Source organism: Macaca mulatta, chromosome 1 (genome assembly GCF_049350105.2).
Source record: "Macaca mulatta isolate MMU2019108-1 chromosome 1, T2T-MMU8v2.0, whole genome shotgun sequence".
NCBI classification, from domain to species: Eukaryota; Metazoa; Chordata; class Mammalia; order Primates; family Cercopithecidae; genus Macaca; species Macaca mulatta.
Window position 1 is genome coordinate 165,785,231 of NC_133406.1, and position 21,614 is coordinate 165,806,844.

A 21,614-nucleotide genomic window follows, 5' to 3' on the forward strand; every position below is an offset into this window, starting at 1 on the left:
AAAACAAAATAGACTTAAAGATTTGGGGCTTTGGGGAAGAATTTTTCATTTCTGAATTGCACAAAATCATTCATAATTACCTCTTAGTGATTTCGATATCACAAATCCCTTCTGATTAGCCCTCTTAAAAAAAGAGACAAATCTGCTTCGGAATTGTTTAGCCCTGTTGGAAGCCCTGTCTTAGAGAACGACAGATTATATAATTAAATTGAATCGTGTATTTTCCATAGAAAGAAGGCATGATACTGGAACTGATGCAAGCTATATGCTCATTTCTATATTTAGACGCTCAACATCAACAGGGCAGCAGCCCACTGACCAACCAACCGAGTTAAGGGATCATATGTAGCTTTACCATTTAAAAAATATGGAAAGGCAGAAAAAGAAAGTGACTATAGAAGTGGCTGATGAAATGCAACCCTTTTAAATAACCATACTTCATCCCTTGAGTGAAAGAATGTCCCCACAAATAATATTTTCCCATTTAGGAGATTGATTTACTAAGAGTGCAATATAGAAGTCTGGGGAAGCAGTTAAGTTTAGCATCCAAAACGGAGATCCAGGCAAGAAAGCAAAAACGCTAAGTTCACGGAGGAACACATGCCAAATACCTCCAAAAGTTTGTAAGTGAAAATACAAATGTGATATTTAAGAAAAATCCTGCTTTGTTTTTCAAATAAAAAGTGCAAACTAGAGATTACAAGGATAAACCAGACGTTACTGGGACTAAATCTAACACACACTAGCAGTAGCAAGGGAACAAATCGCTAAAGGCTTCTCAGAATTTGGTTATTTTTATCTTTGCATGAAGGACAATATTTCTTATCAGACTTTACTTCCAGAGTCTCTTAATTTATTTCTACTTTTCCGCCACCAACCAAAATTGTAATCCTAAGTACTCAGCTGTGCTGTATTTTGAAATCCTCAGCAGTGTTCTCTAAGCTGAAAGTGTATATTCCATTTTACTTACACCATCACAAAGAGAAATCAGTGTCACAAAATCCCTTAAAATTAAGAGATCAAAAATAATCTATCAATAGTTGTACAAAATCTAGAATAAGTTTCCATTAGGAATTAATTACTATCAATCTTAGAATGATTGTTTTAAACTGGAAGCAATGGATTATTTAGAGACTTGGTGGCTAAATGTAGGTAAATATTGTAACTACTATTTGTTATTCAAGTATTGAACATTACAGTTAACATAAAGAATAAACAGGACTGCGTGAGGAATGGAAATATTAAAAGTATAAAAGCAAACAGTTTGACACAAAAATCTATAATCCTAATACATTTAACTGTAATTGTTTAGTTACAGTTGTTTAGAACAATTTCCTTAGAGACTTATACACAAATAAATAAGCCCTGTCTATTATATATAGGCCTCTAATGAAATTGGATAGAATAGGATAAATAAGATTTATCCCTTGAATTTGTACAAAATGATGTTGATTATGAATTCCTTACATATATACATGATGTGTGAATAATATATCTAAAGATATGAAGATTTTTTAAATGATTTCACAATTTTAACTAAATGCAGGTTTTAGATGGAAACAGCCTAAAAATTTGAAGTAAATCTTGTTCCCAATATTTCTTTCATTTTACTCTTTAGAAATAACATAATTTTAATGGCATACTTTAATAACAAAGTGAAAACTTCTGGATAGCTTTTGCTGTTAAAATACCATACAACCAAATTATCCTTTGATGTTAGATAATTTAATTTATTAGAAGGATAAGCAGAAATTATGTTTTCCTAATGTTATTCTTTCTTAAAAATAAACCTATCAAAATATTATAGAATTGATTTTATAAAAAAAAAAAACACAAACCAAAGCCTACTCCGTCTTAAATGAAGCGCAAACTGCTGTGTCCACTGCGTGTAGTACTCTGCCACCTGGTGGATAATTGTGAAAAATCAGACAATGTGAGTGTTTGGTTTCTCCTTTTTCCTTCTTATCCACCGTTTCATAGAACCTATGAATTAAACTTCAATTTGACAATGTGCCTATTGCTGTGGGAGATAGTGGCTGTAGGAGAGATTGGTTAGTCTATGTGACTTATTCATTTGCTTTTGCCTCATTTCAAAGCATCATTAAAAATAACCATGAAGATTAACAGGTTTGAATAATGTATTGACAATTGTTAAGTACAATGAAATTAGCCAATATTTCTTGATCTCTGCAAAGTTATTTTCTCCAAAGAGTTAAGGACAATTTATTTAAGTCTTACCATGTCACAGAAAATAGGTAGGAGTTGGTATGAAAAGCTGAGGAATAAAGGAATTCATTAAATGAATATAATGAGACTATTTCAGTATATTAATGTGAACATTCCTGCTGCTATATGACAGAGAAATGAACTTAGTAGACAGCTTTATATGTCATTTCTGTCAACACATCTCATGGATGATGTAAACTCTAAGATCTAACCTTTGAATAATGATTATTTACTGATTATTATAGACTGATGAATAATTCTATAATTAAAAAAGAGAAAATGCTGTCATATACACACTTACTGCTTAGGAACTTTGTTTCTAAATGCCAGTTCCCACCAAAATGAATTGGGGTTCTTTGGCTGATTCTATGGCTGGGGGCAATGAATGTACAAGATGAGCCTGGAAAGCCTCCTTGTGCAAGATAATGAAGAAATGCTCAAACACTAAAAGAGATATGTTAAAAAGTAGACAGAGGTCAACTTGAAGGGACTCCCACTGGTCAAATCTGGAATAATATGAACATTAAAATAAATAATGATAGCAATGGATTATAAGCTTTTGAATCAAATAAGAATCCATGAGTTCATATGATAGTTGATGTGGGGAGAGTGTGTGAAAGTGAAGCTATCTTTTAAAGTCGAATGCCAATTAATAAATGTAGAAGGAATAATGGAGGTAACAAATCATTATTTTGCAATCATAGTAATAACTTATTTGCAGAAGAATAATCAACAGATGCTGAAACTAGTGGGTAAAAGTTGGATAAAAATAGGTTATTTACATATTCTCAAGGTAGAGCATCCTTCAAATTTCTTATTAATTACAAAAGGGAAAATTACCGTTAAACCTAGCAGACACCACATTAGCCAAGAGATCAAAGTTAACATAACCAATAATGGGACAAACTGAAATCCTGTACCTACTGAAGTCATGCTTTGACAAGAACACATCACTTATATGATATTCTTGCCCCAAATGCATAGTTTGAATCTAGTTAAAAATGAATATTAAAAATATAAATTGATGGCTATTAAATTTTCCTGTATTCTTCAAGCCTATAAATGTTATCAAACACAAAGGCTTATAACCAATTATGTACTTACTATTAAACAAGATTAAAGAAACATGAAACAAAATGCAATTCAGTTTATCCTACAAAGAATATCATTGGGACAATTGATGACATTTGAGTAAGTTTTGTAGATTATATAATTATGTTGTATAACTGTTAAATTTCCTGATTTTATAATTGTGCTGAGATTATATGAGACTGTCCTTGTTCTGAGGGAATATACATTGAAATATTTAAGAGTAAAAGTAAAATATCTTTAACTTACTCTCAAAAGTTTATATATGAAATTATTCATATGTACTATATGTCTATATATGAGAGAGAAAGAGAGAATGGTCACTCTGGGTACAGTATATTCAGGAATTCTTCATGCTATTATAACTTATTTATAGATCTGAAATTATTTCAAAATAAAAAGGCTTTCAAAAGGCTTAGTGTGAAAAAATAAAGACAAGATATATCACGTTTAGTCACAAGGTATATCTTGAAATACTAACATCTGGAAATTTGGATATTTCGTGAGATATAAAGAATAGTATTATGCACATGTTTAGTGACTTCCAAGTATCTTTTTTTTTTTTAACTTCAGTCATTTAACTTTATCAATTTCAAGATTCTTTCAAGAAGTGAATAGTAATAGAATTTGGTTAGGGATTTTGTCATTTGCTTATAAAATGATAAATTAGATAATACTCATGAACTCTCCCATCTACAATGCATTTATAAACCAGAATAGAAAGTACTTGTTAAAAAAACAATGACGTCCAAGACGCTGCAGATATAAAAATGTTGGAAAAACAGCTTTGTCCCTCAGTTAGTCAAAGTTTAATAGGATGGTGGTGATGGATACATACGTATGTATGCAATTAATAGCTATCAAGAGACTCCTTGGTTTGTGTGGTTATGTAAGTATAAACAAAATGCTATGTATATATAGTAATGGGAAAGTGCTATGGAAAAACAGGAATGGAAGAAGTTAATTATGAAATGAGCTTTTAGGAAAGCGTCCCAAAAGAGGTAACATTTGAGCTGAGCCCTGATTGATAAGTAAAATTTAAAGAGCACTAAAGATCCTAGGCAAGTGCCAACACAAAGTCTTTAATAACGTTATTAGAAGGAAAGCTCTGTGAAGGCAGAGACCTTGTCCTGTTGCATGTGACTGACATATAGTAGGTGCTCAATACATATTAGTCATGTAAATGAATAAATAATAAAAATGGCATGTAAACAATCTGGTTATTGAAAAATAGTTACTTTCTTCTTGCATGGCTTAGATTTGGTAGTGGTGATGACATTCTTTTCAATTATCCTTGGAATAGCTAAAGAACGTAGATCATTTCTGTAATATACAAGTGTATGAAATGTTTGTGTAAATACAATTTATTGAAATATCTGGGAAAAGGTATATAGAAAGAAATAATTATTAGAAACTTTAAATAATCTGTCTCTGATTTGAAAATGAGCCAAAAAGAACTAGAAATAATAAACTATAATCTTTGAAATGTAAAACTCAATGGACTGGATAGGCAGTAGATTAGACACAGTTGAAGAGGGTGTGAGTTACCTAAACAATAACCCGAATGAATGACACAGAATGACACACATATAGATGAAGAGAAACTGGTGAAGGGGGATTAAAAGATTAGACAATATGGAGAATAGACCCATAAGTAGGTATAATATATGACTAATAGACTAATAGTCCCAGAAGGAGAGAACAGAATTGAAGAGAGATGAAAAGAGGCATAAAATATGGACTTTAGTCAAGAAATATCAATATTGGCTTATCAATTGTAGCAAAAGTCCCATGCTAATGTAAGATGTAGGATAAATAAGATAATAGAGGAAATTGTGTGCAGGCAGATAAGTGGGTATGTGGGAACTATCTGAACTTTTCCTCTCAATTTTTCTGTAAACTAAAACTGTTCCAAAACTGTTATTAAAATAAATGAATAAATAAGTAAAATGTACAATGAGTTACAGTTATAGTTTAAATTCAACCACATTAAAGGCAAAACCAAAAAGGGCTGAGAAATACATGCTTAGCAAGAATAGAATGCATAAAAACCTAGGACATTAAAGGACTAAGTTTAAAAACATTAGCATTTGTGAATATTAAAATCCTATTGTATTAGAGAAGCGTGAATGTTGACAGAAGCACAGTAGAGTATGAAAAGAAGAGGGCTGAAGGTCAAAGCCCATTTTTTGAAGCCAAAAACTGTAACCAAAAAATAGTCACTACTATACACCTTATATGGGAGTGTAATGTTTACTCCCCGCAACTCCAATCAGATTAAAGCCTGCTCAAGGGCCCATCTATAAGAAGAATGATGGTGATCATTTTTCATGGTTCTTCAACACTTAACCCAGGAAATCATATAACTCCTCTCAAAATGGAGAAAGCCCTTGTTTTCAAAACGTGGTGCTCATCACTGCCTTTGTTCACATTTGAAATCAAGTGGCTCTGAAAAGGACAATGGTTTACTCCATCTAAGGGTAGCCACTGAGACCTTTGCCCTAGCTTCCAAAACATCCATCCTTGCAGGCTTCCAAACATCTACTCATTGTCCTGGAACCTAAGGATGCCAAATGTGAGCAGGTGTCAAGTCCTGGCACCTCACAGAACCTGCAGCACTCTGCATCTTTCTCAATGTGGGAAGCAGGGGTAAACACCCAGTTGAGTGGGAAGACACCGATTCCCCTTAAAGCACCAAGCCTCACGTATGTGCAACCTGTGCAGCTTGCATAGGGCCCCGTGCTTAGATGTGCCTGTACTTGATTTAGTGCTCTGCTGTTGCCATCTTGTAATTCTTAAATCTTTTATAAGGGGTCCCACATTTTCATTTTGCACTGTCCTTGGAAAATTATATAGCTGGTCCTGCTCTCATCTCTCATTTATTATATAATATACTAACATAGTCATAGAGTTTAATTCTCCCCAAAGATCTAACCAAAGTTTGCCAATGTTGGTGCCCACAGGGACCAAACAATGTTTAAATGATTGAAGCAGTTGTGACAGGGAACCAGTAGGGGGTGCTGGGTCTGGGGTGGATAGGAAACCAAGTCTTATCCAGAAGGAGGAGCTAGTACTTGACTGGCTAAGTGTTGTCCTGCGGGAATGCGAGACTGCTGTAGCCAGATCTCCCAATAAAATCACACACACAAAACAGAGATGCACTTTTTATTTTTAAATATGAAATCATGATATTTTAAAATGTTGATTCAATTAGAAAAAATATACTCTGTGTGGGCCAAACAAAACATATCTGCTTGGCCATAACTTGGCCAAGTCATAGTTTATGACTTCTGGCCTAGGACCTCAAAAGCAAAAGCATGTTCCTTAGTTTCCCTCTTTTTTTTTTTTTCAATAAGATTGACAACTTCATTTTTCCTCTCTCTTTTAGAACACAAAAGCAGTTAACTTGTAGGTGATATGGAGAATCCAGACCTTAGGAAGAAATGTTTGCCTTTATCCTGGAGGAAGGAAAAAAATTACTTTTATTTTGGATGGATCCACTACAATGAAAACCAATATAAAGCCATTCTCAATAGGTAGGTTATCGTGTGTATTAAATTATTACTAAACTGCTGTGTTTCAGTTATTGATATTGTTGATCAGGCATAAAGAAAATACATAAATAAAATAGTTGTGTGTTGTTTGACAATAGAAACATGTTCTGAGAAATGGGTTGTAAGGTGATTTAGTCATGCAAATATCACTGCTGGGCTACATGGTAGAGCCTATTGCTTCTAGGGTACGATACCCGTACAGCATGTTAATGTGCTGACTACTGTGGGCGACTGTAACACAATGATAAGTGTTTATGTACTTAAACATATCTAAACATAGAAAAGGTACAATTAAGATATGGTATAACAGGTGAAAAATAGCACATCTGTACAGGGCACATGCCATGAATGGAGCTTGCAGTACTGGAAGTTGCTCTGGGTGAGTCACTGAGTGGTGAGTGAATGTGAAGGCCTAGGATGTTCTGTATAAACGTATTACTCTATAAATTTTATAAACACTGTACACTTAGGCTATACTACCTTTCATTAAACATTTTTTCTTTCTTCAAGAATAAATTAACCTTAGCTTATAATGAACATTTGGTTTATAAACTTTAATTTCTTAAAACTTTTTGACTCTTTTGTAATAATGCTTGGCTTAAAGCAAACACATTATACAGCTATAGAAAATATTTCTTTATATCCTTATTCTATAAGCTTTTTTTTCTACTTTTTTTAACATTGGAAAAACCATTTGTGAAAAACTAAGATATAAACACACACATTAGCCTAAGCCTACACAGGGTCAGAATCCTCAGTATCACTGTCTTTCTCCTCCACATCTTGTCCCACTGGAAGGTCTACAGGAGCAATAACACACAGGAAGCTGTTATCTTCTATGATAACAATGCCTTCTTCTGGAGTACTTCCTGAAGGACCTGTCAGAAGCTGTTTTACAGTTAACATTTTAAGTAGAAGGAGTATACCCTAAAATAATGATAAAAAGCATAGCATAGTAAATACATAAACCAGTAACATATTTATTATCAAGTATTATGCCCTGTACATAATTGTATGGTCCACAGTTTTATATGACTGTCAGCACAAACATGTGAGTAATGTGTTGTGCTACAGCTTTACAATGACCGCATCACTAGCAATAGGAATTTTTCAGGTCCATTATAATCTTACGGGGCCACCATATGGTATATGGCATATGGTCCATCATTGATTGAAATGTTGTTACATAGCTCATGACTGTATATGAAGGAATGTTAAGGAGTGAATGGGATTCAATGTCTTCTCAGTTTTATGGCCAGCACCTGGTATCTCCTCACTACTAACCAAAGTAATTCTGTTACCTTACATAAACAGATTGGCAAGCAGCCCCTCTCTTCTTGGTCCTCATTCACATGTCAGTTTATGGAATCTTTAAAATACATAGTTCTTTTGGAGATCAGTTTAAATGAGTGAAGAAAAGTCAATGAGCCTCTTAGAGAGATTTTAACACTGTAGAATGTGTTGTCACTTCACCACAGGATAGGCTTGTTCCACCTGCACTCTGTCTTTCCTATGGTTCTTATTTATAACTTTTTTTTTTGTTACTATTCATTTCTCTTTTCATTTACTGTACTGCCAGGCAGATATTTCCATATTCTGTCCACTAGACTAGAAGAAATGCTCCAGGCATTCTGACACTGAGTATCCTTTCCTGACAAAACTCCCTTCCCAGAAGGGCTGCTGTATATGTTGGTAGATAAGGATGTGCACTGCACAACTTCAACGAGCGCCATTGACATTGTCGTCTAGGGGAATGTTCCCTCCCAAGTGGTACAGAGTTCAACTTACACAGCTGAACAAGTTGCCAAGGTTTCCTGGACACTGCCTTAGACCCAATGGTAAGGACTATAGCTTACCTAAGCTCTTGCTTACTCTCCTATAAAGTGTACGCATGAAATCTATGGCACAGGTACACTGCAACATCTGTTCATGTGACCCCCCCCTTTTTTTTTTTTCATTAGAAAATCTTCAATTTCTCCTCAAATGCTGTCTTCAGGAATAAGTCTGTTATCAGTGAGTTCTAAAAGTGCTGGGCTGATTTTATCAGAAAAACTTGGATGAGCTGTTTGAAAAATAAAGATTCCTAGGCTCCAGGATTAAGATTCTGCTTTGGAAGATCTGCAGCAGGGCCTATCCTCTGGGCAACAAAGTGATAGTCTGAAGCTCCACACTTGTCATTACTGGCTTATGAGACAAGGAGTGTGTGCACGTGTAGTGGGGGGTGCAGGAAAGACAATGAGTGTGTGTATGGTTGGTGGGGGGCACGGGATACAGGCTTCCAGGGATTTCCTTCTCTCCTTTAGGCTGGAGAGGATCCAGTAGCCTGAAGCGAGAGCAGCAAAGCACACAGGCTGGAAGATGGGGCACAGCATTGAAATAAGGAATCCGTGGCTATCTGAATGGCTTTGCAAAAGTGTCCTCAACAATGTACCCCAACAATTTGATATTTGATATTATCAGTACTTTCTTAAAATTAGACTTCTGATTCTGGGAAGATGGAATAGGCATACTTTTCTCTATTCCTTCTATTGACTGCAACTAAATACTCTGAGCATTGTATACAAAACAAACATAAGACTCTGACAGGTAGAGAGAAGAAAGTGGACCAGATAGGGATTTGGGGGATCTGAAGAACAACACAGTGGCAAGTTCCCGTTTTTTGTTTTTCCTCCTTACATACCCTAGACTAGGCACTGCAAAAGCCAGCAAACTGAAAGTGTCAATGGGCTCAGACAAAAAAAAAAAAAAAAATTCGCAACCAAGGGCTGTTCTCTGTAGCCCAAGGAAAGGAGAAGTCTAACAAGAGAGAAAAGTTTTAGAAAATAACAGCTCTACTGGAGAGATCCAGCAGTTAGCCAAAGCTTAGGAGGCCAGTCAGGGCAAGAAAGTTGGGAATCACCGTCTGATGGGTTAAGTCTACTGGAATTAATGTGATGGCTGGGATGAAGAAATGCAAAATGAGGGCCAAAGACAGACATCTGGTAATGCCTACAAAGTTATTACCCTTTGGTTTACAATTAAAACCACTTCTGAGTATATACATACACACACACACATATATATATATGTATATATGTATATATAATACCTAGTGTCCCTCCCTGGAGATTCCTGGGTTCTTTTTATATTTTTTTCAAGATGCAATAAATGTTGAAAACTGCTACAAGTATTGGAGGGAAAAAGAACCAAGGACTTGCCATAAACAGCGAGGTGATTCAGAAGACAGCATTCAGGAAGGCCCTGACAGGGCAGATCACGAATGCAAGAATGGCCAACAGCACCACATGCTGCAGAACAGCAAGGAGATCGAGGACTCAGGGGAAGTCGTTTCTCAAACAATGAAACAAAAGATTGTTTGAAGATGTCCTAAATGTTGTGGGAATACTAAAAGAAATTAGGTCAGTAAATATCAGCATCTTATTTTATAGGCCCCAAAGAGACCAGTCCAGAACAATGAAAAAAAAAAAAAAAGAAAAAAACCTGACAATAACTTCAGAGCTGCCTGGACACCGCCTCTGATTTTATTTAGAGGACAACAGATGTCCACGAATTCTACCTATTTGGAAAATGAGAATACAAACTGCTACCTGTTAAGACAAGCAAATGGGGGGCAAATCTAATTCACGTAGTTAACTTAGATAAACTATAACAATATTAGGAAATGCCCAAATCACAACTCAACGTTCACTACCTTTTATAATTTGACACTCTAGTATTTTTATAATTTATTAGTTCCATGATTAGCAATTTCCCTTTAAATATATATTTTTATGACTTGGTACATTCTGAAAAAATAGTATGAACTCATTCTCATTTTATCCTAAAACAGTAGATGTGCATAATGATCTATTAGTAAATGCTTTCGCATTTTAAAACTTGATACTGGCAACACTCCTATGGTATAAATAAGGCAGGTAATAGAATCACTATTATGGAGAAGAGAAAATAGAAGCCCTAGGAAATTAAATGATTTGCTCAAGGACCTCTAACTTCCATGTAGAAGTCAGAATTCAAACCCAAGGCTTTTGATCCTTAAAATTTTTCATAGCACATTCGTTCTATTAGGATGCTTGGTCTTAGTAGTCACTTCTCATCAGGCTTAGTGAAAAACTACGCCCATGTGTTTCACAGAGACTGTGTCAGTGGTAGGCTTTGTGAAAAATGCTGGGGAGAGAGGGTTCAGATATTTTGTCCTGAACAAAAATGTATCAGTTTCTTTATCCACAAAGTCCAAAGGGAGGAAAAAACTTGTTACTGGACTCCATGGCAACAGAAGCAAACTTTGACCCCTCCTTTAAAGGCTGGAGGTTTCAAAGTTAAAAGCAATATTATTATAATTTTTATTTAAATATCTCTGATGTTAAGCATTTCTTGAAAAGGTGTACTTAGTTTTCCTGTTTTACAGAAGTAGACATTAAAACAAATAAAAAGAGAGTCATTAAAAAAATCACAATTTTATTTTTGCAATAAATCTCTGTGACTAAAAAAGGCAGTATTCAATGAGCAAACACACAAAGCTATTTTAAAAAGACATCTATTTTCATAAGATAGGTTTCTCTAAAATGTAGAGAAATTACATCTTATTTTTCTAAATGGCTGGTACACTCAACAAACTAAAATACTCTTATAAAGAGCAGCTTTATAAAACCTACTAGAAAGGTTACGACCAAGACACGTCAGAACCAAAGCTTAGTAGCCTTCAGGGAAGATGGTAATATTGATTCCTAGATCGTCATCATCATTTTCAAGTTCTTTATCATTTTCTTTAGTAATACACTGGGCATGTGCTTTTTCTGGGTTTCTTTGTTTCTTATGAGTATATGATGAGTTATTTTTCTCTTTGATCTTGGGATGTAAGTTAGTCATAGTTTCCCTTTCCAAAGCATGATGTAGGCAGTTATAAAACCTGTAAAGAAATAAGTACTACTGTTATATCTGTGTGTACTGAAACCAAATGATGGAAATACACCAAGAGCTTATAAGTTATGTAAATCTGACTATGTCCCATATTAGCTTTATAAATATAAAATAAATCAAATGAATAATATGTTTTATAGGGAAATAAATGCACTTTAGTTCTTTAAGAACAGCCCTGAAAATTGGATTGGAATCACCTCTTGACAATCTCTGTCCTACCTCACTTTCCATCCCAAATGTAGGGGTCGAAGAAGAGGGTAAAAAAGAATGGAATTATAATTACATAAATGTAATGGCTCATTTTAGGTAATTTGTGTAATATATGGGGTTACAAATACAGATCACCTCTACATAACTAGAAATAACTGCTTTCAATATTTTTCTTTTCAGTTTATTAATGTAGTCTGAATTAATGTATTTATTAATCCATATACCTATTTTTTCACAATTAGAATATTACATATAAAGTTTTACATTGTTTTTTCAAGTTTAACATTTATTGAGAACGGCAGTATAACATTATGTCACCTAGATTGGCCTTTATTTATATTCAAAATTTTCCTGATACAAACAAAAATGTGGTAAGCATTTTTGAAAGTGATGTGAGTTTTTAGCCACTTCTTTACTACAGACACCTAGAAATATCATTACATGGTTAAAGGGCATAAACATTACAAGACTCTTGATAAATACTGCTTGTTTTCCACAATAGATATTCAAAGAAATATGCTTCTAATAGCTGCACTTGAGAGAGATCACTACACCCATACACTCAATATTCCTACCCAAAAGTACATTCTACCTGGATGAGTGGAAATGATATTGCATTATTTTAACTTTCATCTCTTTGTAAGTAAAATAGAATGTTTCTCATTTATTAGCTATTTGAATATTTAGTGTAAATTATTCTTTCCCTTTATTCATTTTTCTATTGGAGTTTTAGTGTTAGTTTTGTGATACAATAAACTGTAGGCTCTCTGAAAACCAGGCCTCGTTTCTTTTCTACCCTCATGTTAACACCTAACACAAAACTCTGTTTGACACAGTAGCCTTCAGTCTATGTTGGAAGGCAGCAGGCAGCTTGTGTGTTGCATGCATTTGATACCAACATTCCTTTGGGAAGGAGGATGTCAGCTAATTCCAATTAATTTCCCACAGTCTTGATTTTTCATATTTATAAAGCTGGATATTATTATCCTGTAGTTATCAGGGTTGTCACAGGATTACAGATGATATATGTAAGTACCCAGAGAATTAGTTATCAAAAATGACTACTTTTATAGAATATAGACTTCAAGAGACCAAGGATCTGTCTTCTGTTATATCTTAGCATGCAGTAGAGTGCTGGCATCCTCAGTAAGACTATATTGAATAAATGAATGAATAACCCCAGATTAAAAATGTAACTATAAATGTATTATCCTAGGTCCCAAATTAGAATGATCTGAAAGTTAAGAAACCCCCTTGCCACTGCAGAGATCTCATCTTACTTTTATGTCCTATTATAATGGGAGACTATGGCAGGAAATTTTTGATATCTACAGAATAGTTCTCTATTTGGACCAATTTTCATCTTTGTTTGATTCAATAAACAGGCTAAGTTCTACTTACAAAGCCTATAAAACTCGAAAACTCCAAATATCCACCTATTCCTAAATACATCACCTAACTCTAATACATATACAACACGATGAGTACATATCCTGTCCATTTTCAAGAACTTACACACTCATCACTGTACACGTTGATATCTAGTGCTGTGCTTGGCAAATAACAGATGCCATTCATCACATTAAAAAAAAAAGTAATTAAAAAAGAATGCATGCCTTACTTTAATCAACCGTTAAAGAACCTGAGAATTCAAAGCTAGGTCCTTAGGGTACCAAAACAACCGGTAAAATGGAACAAAGATCCATAAAACTGAATGCCTTTAACAGCACCCAAGTCACCTGTTGAATGCTTTGCTGCTTAGAAATTTCTTCTGCCCAATACCCTAAATCATCTCTCTCAACTTTAAAGTTCCACAAATCTCGAGGGCAGGGGTAAAATGCTGCCAGTCTCTTTGCTAAAACCTAACAAGAGTCACCATTGCTCCAGTTCCCAATAAGTTCCTCATCTCCATCTGAGACTACCTCAGCCTGGATTTCCTTGTCCAAATTATAATCAGCAATTTGGTCAAAGCCATTAGATAAGTCTTTAGAAGTTCCAAATGTTCCCACATTTTCCTGCCTTCTTCTGAGCTCTCCAAACTGTTCCAACCTCTGCCTGGAACTGGTACCCAGTTCCAAAGTTGCTTCCACATTTTTGGGTATCTTTTCAGCAGTGCCCCCTCTACTGGTACCAATTTACTGTATTAGTCTGTTTTCACACTGCTGATAAAGACATACCTGAGACTGGGCAATTTATAAAAGAAAGAGATTTAATGACCTTACAGTTCCATGTGGCTGGGGAGGCCTCAAAATCATGGTGGAAGGTGAAAGGCATGTCTCACATGGCAGCAGGCAAGTGAAGAGAGCTTGTGCAGGGCGACTTCCAGTTTTAAAACCATCAGATCTTGTGAGACTTATTCACTATCACAAGAACAGCACAGGAAAGACCTGCCCCCATGATTCAGTTACCTCCTTCCAGCCCCCTCTCACAACACATGGGAATTCAAGATGAGATTTGGGTGGAGACAAAGCCAAAACATAGCACTATCTCTTTCTCCTTTGTTCATGCTGTTCTTTTTTATCTATCATGCTATTTCCCCCTTCCGCAGAGCTCTTCATATAATAACCCTGCCTGCATTTTAGGCCCTGCTCAGTGACTTCTTCCATGAAGCTTTCTTTGATTACACTATACCACTTCTGAGTATATATCCAACAGAACTGAAAGCAGTGACTCAGATACTTGTACAATCACCATCAATCATCATTTATCACCAGTGATGTTCAGAGCAGCATTATTTACAATAGCCAAAAGGCAAAGACACTTTAAATGTCCATTGACAGATCAATGAATAACAAAATGCAGTCTATAAATACAATGGAATATTATTCAGTCTTAAAGAGAACCGAAATTCTGATACATGTTACAACATGGATAAATCCTGCATTAACTAAGTAAAATAGGCCAGATACTAGAGGATGTATATTGTATGATCCCACTTAGATGAATTATCTATAATACTGGAATTCATAGAGAGAGAAAATGGAATAGTGGTTACCAGGGGAATGCAGTATGAGGAATGGAGAGTTAGTGTCTAGTGGGAATAGAGATTTAGTTTGTGATAATGAAAACGTTCTGGAGATGGACAGTGGTGACAGTTGCATAACAATGTGAATGCACTTAATGCCACTGGTAAAATGGTAAATTTCCTATTACGTACATTTTATCACAAAATAGAGTAAAAAAAAAAAAAAAAAAATCAACCATTGAAAGTGGATTCAATTACTTTTCTTCCAGATTTGTTTTATCAACAATATTACATGACAATATATTCTGCCCTTTTATTATGCATTTTATGTAATATTTTCTCATTACACAGTTGGTGAAAAGAACATGCCTAGTTTTATGCTACTCATAGCCAGATGGTGGTTTCATCTGACCCATGTGCTGACTGCTTATTAACAGATTCAAAGATAGCCTTCCTCTTGTAGTTAGTCAATAGCTATCCAAAGTTCTCTAGATCGTTATGTATGGATTGTCTTCCTACATCTGGTGCCAGTTCCTGTCTCTTCCAGTCTCCAAATTAGCTGTTTATAAAGCAGGCTGCTGTTTGAAGGTCTTGTCTTGACAGCTCCAGAAACAGGAACCCAATGGATAAGTCTCTTCCCACTAAGAAGTGGGCTTAGGAATTGTTTCTCATGAATAAGGCCTTCTTTTTATTAAAAATATTTTACCTGTCTAGTTTTCACATTTCTACAATATTTCTTATTGCTGAAATGTTTCTCAAGAGTTTTTGAGTTTTTGAAATTCTCTGAATTGTGAAACTTTGGTCCTTTGGCAAACCAATCTTAGTACTTAATTAATGTCTGATTGCATAACTCATCACCTCCAGTATTTTTTTCTCTTGTCAACATCAGAAGAATAACTCTTTCTCTGCATTTGGTTGAACATACAGCTGTTCCCAAAGGAGCTCCTTAATTTGTTCTCACTTTCTAAATTCACATGTAATCTTCTAATCAGTATCTTAAGACATTTTTACCCTTCTTTAATTTTTCCCTGATTTTATATGATAAGCATGGCTCTTAATGGCAGCATGCACATTATAATCTCAAAACATATTTTTGAGTCAATGGATTTAAGCATAATTTGATTTTATAGTTGGTGAATGTGGCTCAATTAACTTCACCAGGTGTATAGTTAGTTGATCTTGGGCTCTATTTATAAGCTTGTTAAAATTCAAGTAAGGAAATGGAGAAAACTGATTTGCTACCTCCTATGTTTTAGCAAACAGTCTCACTGGATTACAATTTAGTAAGTGGTAAACTTATGGAATGGTACCAGTAAATACTTACGTATAGTAGTCTGTAGTCTGGTGGAGTGGGTTGTTGCTTATTTAAAAGTATTACTTTAGTTAGAATACTTGCTCAAAGCATTTTGTGGTCAGGTTTTTGGTTTTTCTCAACCAGGGTGTGGCTGGAAAATTAAGCTCTAGTATCCTAAGACATCCATTGTAAGTAATGAATTAACTTCTCTCCAACATATCTAAAATAGTACATGTTACATAAAATCCTTGAGAGAATTCAGAAAATAGTCACTCAAATAACTTGGTGAATTGTGTGGTTCAAATGAGGAACCCCAGCTGAGAAAGCCTGGATGGTGATATTTTTATGCTTATAGGTTTATTCTCCATCAATCAAAGACGGAGAAGGGCTATCCTGTCCTGAGAGTCCAAAACATAACAGGGTCAGGGCAGTCATTATAAATACACTACCTAATGAATATAATAATTATTCTTTAAGATAGGTATTTCCCAGAAGTCAGAGATAAGAAAATTGAAGTCCAGAGAGTTGAGCAATTTGGTGGAACCAGACTGAGTAACTCAGAACCAGGATTTGAACCCAGTTCTGCCTCGGTGGCCTACTTCTACTTCACTTCACCCTTTTACACTGCCACCACTAGCACTCCTGGCCTTCAATGCTTCAAAAAAAGTTCTAAGTATTAAAGAATCTTAAGCATGCAAGTTAAGCAATAGGAATCCTTTGCACTTTACAAACATGATTTGATAAAGAATGGCTTAGCAGACAGGCATCCTAGAAGCATCCTGAATGAGGCTATTGCGATGGTTGTGAAGGAGAAAAGCAGCAGTATGGATGGAGACAGAATGACTGAAGAGATATTCAGGCAGCGATTGACTGAATGGAGGTAGCCAAAAGGGTGGGGAGAAGAAAAAAAGAAAATTATAAATGACATCAAAATGGCTATTACTCCTTCGATAACTCAAAACTGTGCATCTAGCTGATGGCAGGTCAGTGGCATTACTTTCATATATGAAAGACAGCATAATATTTACTACTTTATATAAAATCTTTATTCTTAAGAAAAAGTTGTAAAAGAAAATAATATAAAAGTTTCCTTTGCCAGGAGGTAACGATGAAGAACAAAAGAAGTATGGAGATGTGAAGTGAAAGCTATACCTTCCTACTTAGAAAGTTACGGCAATTCTAGATCTAATCCATGACAAGAGTTTGGTATTAAACTAGCCTAAGCCAGAGAAGTGAAATATTTATCAGACAAAAAGTCAACCAGGCTGTTCCCCTAAACAGGAAAGTCTAGGTAATCTCTGATAGGTCACATCTAGGGGCAATGTGCACCTCTTCCCTGGCCGCCTTCAAATTGATCAGTTACGGTTCCTGTGGTGCTGGGCTCTTTCTGGAATGATTATGTTTCTCCCCTTTATGCCGGCTTCTGGTGGTCATGTGCCCTACCATTCCCCAGAAAGCCTCTCCCGTATGCTCCATTTAGTGCCCATGGCAGCCTGACCTACTCTCATCTATTACTTTGATCATCTTTTTATTATTAATGATAATAAAAGTATTTTTTAATTATCTACAAATAGATGAGCAATTAGCATTATAAACTGAAGATGGTATGTATTAATGTTTTCAAAGATGACCTAGGCATATAAGAATAACATGGAAATACCCAGTTAATATACCTCTCAATTCTTTTCTTGTTTTCCTCCATTTTTTGATTTGCCACATTTAACAGGAAGTCAATATATTCCTCTGTCACCATCAGTTTTCCTTTATGGCTTAATGGAACTTCTAAGCCATGTGTACTCCGGACAGCCTACGAGGAAAAAACAATTTAGATATGAAGACTTAGATACCAGAGACACTGAAAATAACTCAAGAAAAGTCCCAGTCAGGGCTGTGTTTGAACATACTTTAGTTCCATTACAGCAGTTAGGTTAGTGCTTTGATAGAATTTAGCTGAACACAGTTAAAGGAGATTAAATAAAATTTTTTCCATCATCTACAGTCATTTCTAAAGAAAGACATTCTATACATTATCTTTCAGAGAGGCAGATGATATCAAAGAATCAAATAACTTTTAACAATTTCAATCTCACTATAGCTTAGAAAGCCATAATACACAACTTAAAGAAATAAAACCTCAACGGAAATCTCAAGGGAAAATCAAAAGGAACTGGATGCCAAAGAGTCTCAGTGCTCCTGGAGCAGAGCACGGTTACAAGAGTAAACCACGCCTCCTCTATCATACACAGGAGCTGCTTCTCAGTGCTTTAGGGTTCACAGTCTTAATAGCCCTGTTGATGAAACAGTCAACGTGTTCCAAGTAGAGGCAAACACTGGATAGAGGTTAAGAACAACCATACAAATGCTGTAAAAATTATTATGAGAATAAAAATTCACTCCATAAACTTTTTTTTTTTTTTTTCAGAGTTTTGCTCTTGTTGCCCAGGCTGGAGTGCAATGGCACGATCTCAGCTCACGGCAACCTCTGCCTCCCAGGTTCAAGCGATTCTCCTGCCTCAGCCTCCAGAGTAGCTGGGATTACGGGCATGTGCCATGCCTGGTTAATTTTGTACTTTTAGTAGAGACAGGGTTTCTCCATATTGGTCAGGCTGGTCTTGAATTCCCAATCTCAGGTGATCCACTCGTTTGGCCTCCCAAAGTGCTGGGATTACAGGTGTAAGCCACCGTGCCTGGCCACTCCATAAACTTTTATTGAGCATCTGCAATGTTCTAGGCTCCCTATAAGGCATGAAGATACAGGGTGCCTATAACATGACCTCTGACTTTAAGAGTTATGACAAGACGAAACACACATGCATGCATGTACATGCACGTACACACACATACACACACAATGGCAAGAAAATGTTGAAGAGAAGCAACTAACTGAGTCTAAGAACTCAGCTTTATGGGAAAGGCAGCAATTGAGTTGGGATTTTAAAGGATGAGTGCAATTTCAACACACAGAAAAATTAAGAAGGGGCTGGGCATGGTGGCTCACGCCTGTAATCCCAGCACGTTGGGAAGCCAAGGAAGGTGGATCACCTGAGGTCAGGAGTTCGAGACCAGCCTGGCCAACATGGTGAGACCCAGTCTCTACTAAAAATACAAAAATTAACCGGGCATGGTGGTAAGTGCCTATAATCCCAGCTACTTGGGAGGTTGAGGCAGGAAAATCACTTGAACCTGGGAGGCGGAGGTTGCAGTGAGTCAAGATCGAGCCATTGCACTACAGCCTGGGCGACAAGAGCGAAACTCTATTTCAAAAAAAAAAAAAAAAACAGGCGGAGGAGGAGGAGAGGAAGGCAGAGGAAGAACTCCAGCCAGAGTCCAGCCACAGGGACAACTTATCTGTGGGCATAGAGATATGAAAGAGCATGATACCCTTGGAAAACAACTAATAGTTCTATGTGGCTGGAGCATAAGTATGTAAGTGGGAGATGAACATAAACAGGTAGATGCAAAATAGTCTGGGTAAGACCTTGAATACCAGGAAAATGTTTGGAGGACCTGAGATTTTTTTTTTTCTTTTTTTTGAGACGGAGTCTTGCTTTGTCGCCCAGGCTAGAGTGCTGTGGCACGATCTCGGCTCACTGCAACCTCTGCCTCTCAGGTTCAAGCAATTCTCCTGCCTCAGCCTCCCAAGTAGCTGTAATTATAGGCACATGCCACCATGCCCAGTTAATTCTGGTATTTTTAGTAGAGATGAGGTTTCACCATGTTGGTCAGGTTGTCTCAAACTCCTGACCTCAGGTGATCCACCCACTTTGGCCTCCCAAAGTACTGGGATTATAGGCATGAGCCACTGCACCAAGCCGAGGCCCTGAGCTTTTTAAAGGGGGATTCTGATAGCGCTGGTTGGACGGACTCAAGGAGAAGGCCCAAAGTAGGAAGACTAGTCAGGAGACAATGTTAAAGACTGAGGTTAGGGATCCTGAGGACTGGGCAGTACCAGAAGACCTAGGGTGGGGTCAAGTATTAGAAACAAGGGGCAGCATGGATAGGACCTATAATGAATTGAATATGGAAACAAAGAAGAAGGTGAAAGAATGGCTGTTTTCACTTGGGTTACTAGATGGAGTAAAGAGTGAGATGAGGACACAAACCAGTACCACGGGCTTTAATTTTCTTTTCTTTTTTGTTTGAGACAGAGTCTCGCTCTGTCCAGCTGGAGCGCAGTGGTGTGATCTCCGTTCACTGCAACTTCCACCTCCTGGGTTCAAGCGACTCTCCTGCTTCAGCCTCCTGAGTAGCTGGGACCACAAGTGCGCACCACCAAGCCCAGCTTATTTTTGTATTTTCAGTAGAGATGGGGTTTCACCATGTTGGCCAGGCTGGTCTCAATCTCTTGACCTCATGATTTGCCTGCCTTGGCCTCCCAAGGTGCTGGCATGAGCCACCACATCCGGCCAGGCTTTGATTTTCTATTTAGCCATGCTTTAAGGGTGTCCTCTTTTGTCATCCACCCCTATTTGGGAAATACGTTATTGTTAAAAATAGGTAGAAAATAGGAGAGTATAGGAAGATAGAAGGAGGGTAATCTCAGATAGTTCAAAAAATGCCATGCCAAACAGTAAATACCAAGAAATCAGAATAGGGCAAAATACCTAAAGGCTAGCTTGCCTAGAGAAGGACTCGAAAAGAAAGCAAGTCTTAAAGATCATCTAGTCGAAAGGTCGGCAAATCTTTTCTCTAAAAGGACAGATAGTAAACATTTTTTGACTTCGAAAGCCATATAGTATTTGTCACACCTACTAAAGTTTGCCATTGTCTCACAAAAGCAACCTTAGACAATAAGTAATCAAATGAGTATAGTGGGATCTGGCCCCATGTGGGCTGAATGTGGCCCTAGGATAGTAGTTTGCTGGACCACTGATACTGCTGAGAAAATTCAAAACCTGAGGGGCCGAGGAGCTTGCCCAAATTCACACAGTACAGCTGTGATCCAGCAGGTATCAGTACACTCTCTATGACTCTTTCCATGATGTCACAGTGCTTTTGGGCTTTGCCTACTTAATGAGGAGGGCAGAGTTAAGAATCAGGTTAAAAGTAAATGGAGAAGAATATTATAAAATAAGACCTCAAATGTAAATCTAAACTCTGGACTTAGCCCTGTAGGAAGGAGTAAGTCACTGAAGGTTTATGAGTAAGAGAATGGCAAGAAGATTTGAGAAAGGAGACATTAAAGGAAGGAGTCTAATTAGGTTATTCAATCTCTGGATCACTTTACACTAAAAAAAATTGCTCTTTGACAAAATATCTTACCAACATAATTTTTCCTCTCTTTCCCACTGTTATGCCAGAGTTCCTGAAACCAGAATCTATTGCCACGGAATGCTGTAAGAAAATAAAACTTGTTAAA

General features: G+C 36.5%; 1 protein-coding gene across 4 annotated transcripts in view; it reads right to left on the reverse strand.

The window, feature by feature from the left end:
• Positions 1 to 11,307: 11,307 nt before the first annotated feature.
• TYW3 (tRNA-yW synthesizing protein 3 homolog) overlaps positions 11,308 to 21,614 on the reverse strand; it is a 34,655-nt gene continuing 24,348 nt past the window's right edge. For 2 of the 4 annotated variants that reach the window (XM_015142343.3, XM_015142351.3), the window contains 3 exons: positions 21,518 to 21,589; positions 17,929 to 18,062; positions 11,308 to 11,775 (listed from right to left, as the gene is read on the reverse strand). In XM_015142343.3, coding sequence (XP_014997829.1) covers positions 11,559 to 11,775; positions 17,929 to 18,062; positions 21,518 to 21,589 — 423 coding nt within the window. In that variant the 3' untranslated portion in view covers positions 11,308 to 11,558. 4 annotated transcript variants of the gene reach the window in all.